The following is an 8,822-nucleotide window of genomic DNA, read 5'->3' as shown; positions in this document are numbered from 1 at the left end:
TTGTGCAGGCCTTTAACTTTGGTTTAACAAGCATTTTTCTACATTCGACCTCATTTGGGCCTTCCAACTACTCAACCACACTGGATCCGCATATGGATATTTAAAATCGCCATTCTATTGTGGCAGAAACTGAGGATCAGACGGCTAGTACTTGGCTTCGAGGTGGTCGCCAACTGGAGCTTTGCTGGAGCACTCGGCAGCTGCGCCAGCTCTGCACCCCGAGGCTCCACAATTCCAGCCCGCGGCGGCCACAGCCCCCCGCCCTCGCCTCTGCGCCTGGCCGCTCAGCGCCATCTTTGAACTTGGCACGAGCGCGTCGCTTCCGCACTTCCCTCCCCACCCAGAGTAGACGCGCATGCCCCAAGCTGGCTCCCTCTGCGTTTGGAGAATCCAGAACTGGTATTGCTTGTCGCACAGTCGGAAAAGAATAATTTATCTCTTCTTCTTGGATCTTGGGGTTGGGGGGAGGAGGAGGAGGAGGTGGAGGATAAGGAGGAGGAGGTGCGCTGACAAATTCAAAAATGGCGCCGATAGCCTCACCTTCCCAGCCTTCCGCTCTGGAGGAGCGGGGGCGAAGGTTGCGTCGGACTGCGCCGGCGCCGGGGTGGGGAGGGGAGGGGAAGGGGGGGGCGGAGCCGTCTCCACGGCAACCCGCGCGCCGCCGGGGCAGCTCTGCCGCGCGGGAAGCGCGGGTGCTGAGGCGCTGGCTTCAGGCGGGGCTGCGAGCACCGAGGGGCCCGAGCGGCCCGGTCCGCTGCAGGACGAGACCCTGGGCGTGGCGTCCGTGCCCTCGCAGTGGAGGGGCGTCGAAGGCATCCGCAGGGAGACGGTGAGGGCGCGGGTCTGGCTTGGGGCGACGTGGGCGGGAGGGCGAGGGGCCTCGCGCGGCTGCCGGGCCAGGTTCTGAGGTCCCACCGTTTTATTTTTATATTTTAACTCGCAGAAACTAACCCTTTGGGATACCCTCGTCTCAATTTCCCCAGTTTTTGAATAGCAACAAAAGAGTTTTTCTTTAAAACCTGTAAAAACCGCACGTTTTGAAGGATTTCGTGTGAACTGCGGCTTTTAGGCATTTCAAACTAACTTTCACTTAAAAAACACGACCAAACTGCATTTTCAGGTCGAGACACACTCGTTTTCTAGCACGTAGTTTAATCCAAAGCACACAGACGAGGTGGTCTGAGATGAGGGTAGGGCTGCAGGGGGCCAGGGCTTCTGAGGGATCTGTGTGTAGACTTGGAGCCCCTGCTGCGTCGGTGGCGATTCCTCCGTCACCAGTGGGTGAGCTCCCTCCCGGAGCTTACACGGGGAGCTTGTCTGCATCGGACAGGAAATAAAACTGTATGTAATAAATAAGTATACTGTGTGTTAGAGGTGAGCAGTGGACATGGACAAAAGAAAAAGGGCGAGGGATTAGAAAGTCTGGGTTGGGGAGTGAGAGGTGGGCTGCAGGGCGGGCCTCATGGAGAGAGTGATGTTTGAGCAAGGACTTGGAGTGAGAGAGTTCACCAAGTGGATACCTGAGGTAGAACAGTCCAGGGAGAGCAGACTTCAAGTGCAAAGGTCCTGGGGTTGGAGCCAATCTGGTGTGTGTGAGGAGGCTGGTGGGGCTGGAGAGGAAAGAGAAGGGGAGAATAGTTCCAGGTGAGGTCAGAGAGGGTAAGGAGAGGCAGGTCAAGTATAGGGCTTGCTCATCATTGTAAGGATGTTGGCTTTTCCTCGGTGAAAATGAGCATTGCAAGGGGGCTGCATATTTCCCAGCAGAGGAAGCTCAGGCTTAGCTTGCCACACAGGTGTTAGAACCTGCAGAGACCATATCCTCACCAACACCAATACCAATGAGGTTTCTATGATGTCCTCTTGAGGACAGGTTTCTTGCCTCTGGCCAGCAGTCTGCAGGTCTCAAGCCAGATTTCATCTGGCTTCAAAGCACATCACACTTCACCATGCTGGATAGAAATGGTTCTAGGTAAAAGCAAAGGCAGCGGATAGTTTAGTTATATCTGTCCATCTTTACTGAAGGTAAATGTGTAATTCACATTCACTGGCTTTGAAAAAATACTTGAAATAGCTCTTGTTTGCTGAAGATTCAGATTTAATTTAATTTTTTTTTTGGTTGCGTTGGGTCTTTGTTGCTGCACACGGGCTTTCTCTAGTTGCGGCAAGCCAGGGCTACTGTTTGTTGCTGGTGCACAGGCTTCTCACTGCAGAGGCTTCTCTTGTTGCAGAACACGGGCTCTAGGTGTGCGGGCTTCGGTACTTGCAGCACGCAGGCTCTAGAGTTCAGGCTCACTAGTTGTGGCGCACGGGCTTAGTTGCTCCGCGGCATGTGGGACCTTCCCGAACCAGGGATCAAACCTGTGTTCCCTGCATTGGCAGGCGGATTCTTAACCACTGGGCCACTGGGGAAGTCCAAGATACAGATTTTAAAAGATTCCAGGTTGGGAACCACTGACTCAGTCTAACTTTTTACTTTATTTTTTTTTTTAAACAAAGAATGAGATTGAGGCTTGTTGATTTTCTTGTAGCTATAGTTTTAACCCGTAGGGCTCTAAGAATTGATTCTATTACTTGAGGTGTAAAGGCTTTCATCTCAGGTGTTTCAGTTGAATCAGTCTTTCCTGTCTTATTAAGGAGATTCTTTATTAAGTTGTAAGACTGTTGCAGGGGTCAGAGGAAAGTGGTAAATTGCTTTTTCCAAATTAACTTGTTTCTCTTTATAGAAGTTTCTGTGTCCAAAATTTAGAAAAAAATCTGGATAAGCAAAGACTGGAAATAAAAACCACCCCACAGTCTCATTGCCCAGGCATTTGGTTTATACCTGCTCCTTTTTTGTTTTGTCTGTTTTCTCCCATTTTTTTTTACAAAAATGGAATCACACTGTACATAATATTTTGTAGACCCACTTTTTTCACTCAGTACACCCTGAACATCCTTTGTGTTTAAATTTTTTTATAACTTCATTTTATTTAATCAGTCCCTTTTGAAGGACTGTTTCCAATTTTTCTCTTATCGACAAACCCTGTGATGAGTGTTTTAGCTAAATTTGTATGCAGCTTCTTAATTTTTTTTTTTGTAAGTTACTTTGGAAAAGCCGAAAATTGTTCTTTGCTTGGCCCACGTAGTGGTGCAATATTGGAGTGTACTTTTATGTCCCAGTGATGAATTTTTTTTTTAAGTATTAATAATCTTTGGCCTGATTTGACTTTTCTTGTCCTGTTTTGATTGGTTCACAGAGGGACAGGGTCCTGGACTTTGGGACCAGTCTGTGGGTTTGAGTGCACAGACTCTTTGGGGGCTTGGCCTTGGGCCAGTCATGTGATCTCTTCTGCAAAATAGGTCTTGGTAGAATACTTCTGTGGGATTAAATGAGATGCTCCTAAGAAAACAGTTGGAGATCCCAGCTCTGTTCAGGTGGGGGGGGATCACGAGTGTCAGTGCTCAGTCAACCAGTCAGCTGTGTGAGATGAAGGGCTCCTGATTGCCTTAACCTTACTCATCTGCTTTCTCAAACTTGGCTGACCCTGGAATGCCCTGGAGAGTCTTGAAAAATATGAATGTCTGGTCCTTACCTCCAGTGATTCTGGTTTAATCGGTATGGTGTGACCCAGGACTCTGGTTTTATAAAAACTCCCCAGGTCATTCAATGTGTGGCAAAACTTCAGAACCACTAATTTAATCCACCCTACTCTCCAGCAGAGTTACCTTTCTGAAGCCCATTCTGACCCTATCAGAATGTAGGGTGCATTTTTCCATTTTTTGTGGTGAGATACTTATAAAATTTACCATATTAAAGTGTAAATTCAGTGATATTAAGTACATTCACAATGTGCAACCATCACTACCATCTAGTTCTAGAACTTTTTTATCAGCAGTTGCATTTTGGGCATTCTAGTCTGTCTCCTTTGGACTCTGAGCTCCCAGAGGGCAGGGTGTGGGTCTTGTGTACTTTTGTTATGTCCCAGAGGCCCCCAGGAAATACTGAATTGAATACTTTTCTTGTGTCCTGTCATCCATGGGCATGATTCTGATGCATTTCTCCCCTCCTGCTTTGGCTTGGCTGGTTTTTTTTTTTTTTTTGCAGTACGCGGGCCTCTCACTGTTGTGGAGTCCACGCGCCACAGCTAGAAAGAAGCCCATGAGCCATGACGAAGAGCCCACGCTGCAACTAAGACCCGATGTGGCCAAAAATAAATAAATAAATAAATATTTAAAAAAATCCCCCCAAAACCAACAACAAAAAGAACGGGAGGTCATACCTTGAAGTACCTTGATGTTGGTTCTGGGTTCAGTTACCCCCACACTCTTGGAGGTCTCACACCAGCAAGACAAGAGACAGTGTAATTGTCTATGTTGCATCACAAAATCTACTCAGCTCAACTTGGTTTTTTTTTTTTGGTTGTGCTGTGAGGCTTGTAGGATCTTAAGTTTCCTGACTAGGGATTGAACCCCGGCCCCAGCAGTGAAAGTGCCAAGTCCTAACCACTGGATTGCCAGGGAATTCCCATCAACTTTATATCCAAGATAGTCCCATCATACAGCTTCTGCTAGTTAACATCAAAATGTGTTTCACACCAGGGTCAGATTTTGTTGGTATGCTGATAAAGAGCCGCTGAATTAGGTCAGGAGTCAGCTCAGCTCCCATCACACCTGAGTATCATCAGGTGTGTGTATAAGACTCAGAAAGGACATGGAAGGGAGGGCTAGGAAGAGAACCTGAGGGGAAGGGAAATTCTGGGAGGGAGGGAGGGAGGGGGAGCAGCAGTGAGCCTGAATGGATGTGGCAGTGACAGTGCTGAGCTATGTTCACATTGGCAACATTTCTCAGCCCCTGGGGAGGAGCCCTGTCTCACTCCATCCTACCCCAGGTGAAACCTGGGTGCCCAGAGAAGGGGAAGGGGGGCGATACGAGCACTGTCTGCACCTCGAGGGCAGAGATGAGGGCTCTGGGGCCTGGGGTGTGGCCACGGGAAGTATATAGCTGAGGGGCTAGGCCCACATCTGGGGTCTGAGTGCCCTCCCCATGGCATCAGCTGGGGGCATGTTAGCAGAGCAAATTCTAGGACCCCAACCTAGACCTACTGAACCAGAAACTGTACAGGGAGGAAGCAGCAGTTTGTCTATTAGGAGCCTCCCGGTGATTCTGGGGCCCTGCTCATTGACGACGCTAGGCTAGAATGGTCTCTGAGGTCCTCTTCTACTCTGGAGCCAGGTGTGCGGCTCAGGTGGGTTTTGGGGGTGAAATGATGGGCTGTGTGCTCCGTGTTTGCTGGTAGTGGTTACTGCCGAGGGGAGTGAGGGGGCTCAGCCTTCAGCTGCATGGCGTCCCAGACCTCTGCCTGTTCTCTGTGTGTTTCTGTATTTCGTCATCCTCCCAACCCACATTTTAACAGATATCACAAACGGGTGTGTCTCACAACTGATGTGTATATTTAATATAGTTTCCTCCTGAAGAGCTATTACTAAATAATTGGTATGTTTTATTTATTTATTAAATTTATATATATATTTTTTATTTTTGGCTGCGTTGGGTCTTCGTTGCTGCACACGAGTTTTCTCTAGTTGGGTGCGCGGGCTTCTCATTGCGGTGGCTTCTCTTGTTGCAGGGCACGGGCTCTAGGCACGTGGGCTTCAGTAGTTGTGGCTCGAGGGCTCTAGAGCGCAGGCTCAGTAGTCGTGGTGCACGGGCTTTGTTGCTGTGCAGCATGTGGGATCTTCCCGGACCAGGGCTTAAACCCATGTCCCTTGCATTGGCAGGGGGATTCTTAACCACTGCGCCACCAGGGAAGTCCCAGTTGGTATGTTTTATAATCAATAGTCAAGGAGATCTAGAAGGTATATTTTTAATAAGCAAGTGACTGTGTTCTACTTACGACCTTGAAGTTTGTCCACTGCATGTTGACACCGTGTGAATGGGTTTCTTTTTTTTTTAATACTCTGGTTTCTTTTTTTTTAAATTTATTTATTTAATTTATTTATTTTTAAATTTTTGGCTGTGTTGGGTCTTCGTTGCTGCACATGGGCTTTCTTGAGTTGGCGGGGAGCGGAGGCTACTCTTCCTTGCGGTGCACAGTCTTCTCATTGCGGTGGCTTCTCTTGTTGTGGAACATGAGCTCTAGGCACGTGGGCTTCAGTAGTTGTGGCACGCAGGCTCAGCAGTTGTGGCTCGTGGGCTCTAGAGTGCAGGCTCAGTAGTTGTGGCGCATGGGCTTAGTTGCTCTGCGGCATGTGGGATCTTCCTGGACCAGGGCTCGAACCCCTGTCCCCTGCATTGGCAGGAGGATTCTTTTTTTTGTTTGTTTGTTTGTTTGTTTGCGGTACGCGGGCCTCTCACTGTTGTGGCCTCTTCTGTTGCGGAGCACAGGCTCCGGACGCGCAGGCTCAGCGGCCATGGCTCACGGGCCCAGCCGCTCCATGGCATGTGGGATCTTCCCGACCGGGGCACGAACCCCTGTCCCCTGCATCGGCAGGCAGACTCTCAACCACTGCGCCACCAGGGAAGCCCGGCAGGAGGATTCTTAACCACTGCACCACCAGGGAAGCCCCTGGCTGGACAGTTTCTGAATGAATGGATCATGCGTAGGCACTGTCGACATGAGATTCCTTTAACCTTTGGGGCTGAAGGTGGGGAAGAGTCCTGTTCTCTCACAGGACACCCCTCTGGGCCACTGTTGCCACCTATTGCTGGAGAGTGGCTGGTCGCCTGGCCCATGAGGGCCATTTCCTCAGTCATGAGAAGTGTTCCTGAAATTGATCAACCAGTCCTTGAGGCCAGCAGCGGCATCTTATTTCCGAAGTGGGGCTTTGTGGGGTGGTGGTCTGGGAGACAGAGCCCTCCTGGGTATGGGTTAGGGCTCTGGCAGCAAGTAACAGAAACCAGCCAACCAGCTCCTGTCGGACGCTTTTCTTTAGGATGCGGAGGTGTCTCCTGGGCTTGATACGGAGATGCAGCTGGTCCTGAGGAAGGGGCAGGAATCAGAAGCTAGGCGGCTTTGGGACCCTCCCTCCACCTCTCAGCTCTCCTGTTGCCACACACCCCATGAGGCCTATCTCTGCACGTCTCCTGTCTGCACTGTGGCGCTGGCTGATTGTTGGCACTGTGTTTCAGTTCTAGGCATGTGCCGTTTATCTTGTTGAGTCTTTGTCTCAGATGTGAATTTCCCTGAGAGAACCCAATTGGCCTGGCCTGGTTAGTCTCTGCTTCTCGTCCAGTCGGTAGCTACAGGCCTGGTGTTTGGGCCCAGCCTGCATCATGGGTAGGAAGTTTTTGGAAAAACTGGCCCTTGTGGGGAGGGCAGATTCTCTAGAAGGTATTTCCTCACCATTCTGGGCCTCGGTTTCCTTCGTCAGCAAGATGCAGGAGCCCTGACATTCTGGGTGTCTGTAGGCTCTTTTGGGACCGGAGGGCAGGACTGCCACCTGGCCTCTGCTCCCTGAGTCCCACCGGCTTCCTGCTCCGCTGAAGGGTGCACAGAGTTTGAGAATCTTGGTTTGGCAATGGTTCTCCTGTTTCTTGGCCACATGTCCCAGTGTGATCGAAGTCTGGCTGGGTCCCGCCTGTTTTCCCCTGCAGTGCCTCTGCGGTGCACAAGGCAGGCGGCAGGCCCAGCATCCACAATTGTCACCTGCCCAGGGAGCAAGGATCCTGCTCACCCCGAATTCTTCCTCTCACCTCTTAGAGGGCTTATTATGGGAGCCACGCCCTGGCGACAGCCACATGCTTCCTGGCATGGAAGGCACCACCCTGTATGTGGCGGCCGTGGGCAAGCCGTTCCCCCCCCCGGAGCCTCCGGGCCTCATCCCTAGATGGGTCAGGGTCGGTTATGAGTTATGTGTATCCCGAACCATGGGAGTTGACTTAGGTGTCCCAGAGTGAAGAGAGAATAATAGTGGCTTCTTACCAGTTAACAGAAAAAAATTATGGCTGCAGTGTCATTGGTTTTAAGTTTTTTAGTTAAGTTTCCCTCCATAAATTTCCTTAGTGTTTTGGCATCTGTTATTTGCCTGAATAAGCAAACAGCAAAGGAACACTAATAGCAATACCTGAAAAGTTAAGAGCTTGTTGTCTCTTTGGACATTTTTGCTTGTGGTTGTGACCTTACATTAATTTTTACATTAAGACATTCATGTAACATTCTCTTAGAAACATTGTTTTGAGTTCATCTGATGAGATTAGTGGCCAGGATTTTAGACTGAGAGAAAACACCTTGACTAAGAGATAATTCAGTGTCATGTGTCAGAATGCCTGGGTTCAAGCTCTATTGTGATTGCCTCTTTGCTGTGTGACCTTGGGTGAGTTACTTAACTTCTCTGTGTCTCAGTGCCAACCTTAGAAATGCAAAAGATAGGATTTACTTTATAGGGTGGACGTGAGCATGAGTAAGATGGTACAGGTAGGGGCTTCCCTGGTGGCACAGTGGTTAAGAATCTGCCTACCAATGCAGGGGAAACGGGTTTGACCCCTGGTCTGGGAAGATCCCACATGCCACAGAGCAACTAAGCCCGTGTGCCACAACTACTGAGCCTGTGCTCTAGAGCCCACGAGCCACAATTACTGAGCCCACATGCCACAACTACTGAAGCCTGTGTTCCTAGAACCCATGATGCGCAACAAGAGAAGCCACTGCAATGAGAAGCCCGCACACCACAATGAAGAGTAGCCCGTTTGCCACAACTAGAGGAAGCCCATGGGCAGCAAGGAAGACCCAACAGCCAAAAAAAAAAAAAAAAAAAAACCTCATGGCATTATGGAAAACTGATAATATTGATTGTGGTAAAAGATACTGAACTATCAAAGTAAAAAAAAAAAATGAAAATGAAAA

The 8,822-nt window shown here is 49.5% G+C and overlaps 1 protein-coding gene across 1 annotated transcript in view; it reads left to right on the top strand.

Moving 5' to 3' along the window:
* Positions 1 to 355: 355 nt before the first annotated feature.
* DYNC2I2 (dynein 2 intermediate chain 2) overlaps positions 356 to 8,822 on the top strand; it is a 21,709-nt gene continuing 13,242 nt past the window's right edge. Inside the window, exons 1-2 of the mRNA XM_007471827.1 lie at positions 356 to 399; positions 535 to 829. Coding sequence (XP_007471889.1) covers positions 356 to 399; positions 535 to 829 — 339 coding nt within the window. The remainder of the gene's footprint in view (positions 400 to 534; positions 830 to 8,822) is intronic.

The sequence above is a fragment of the Lipotes vexillifer genome, unplaced genomic scaffold, assembly GCF_000442215.2.
Source record: "Lipotes vexillifer unplaced genomic scaffold, Lipotes_vexillifer_v1.1 scaffold98, whole genome shotgun sequence".
Taxonomy (NCBI): Eukaryota; Metazoa; Chordata; class Mammalia; order Artiodactyla; family Lipotidae; genus Lipotes; species Lipotes vexillifer.
Note: the sequence above shows the minus strand (reverse complement) of the source record. Positions and strands in the feature narration are given on the sequence as shown.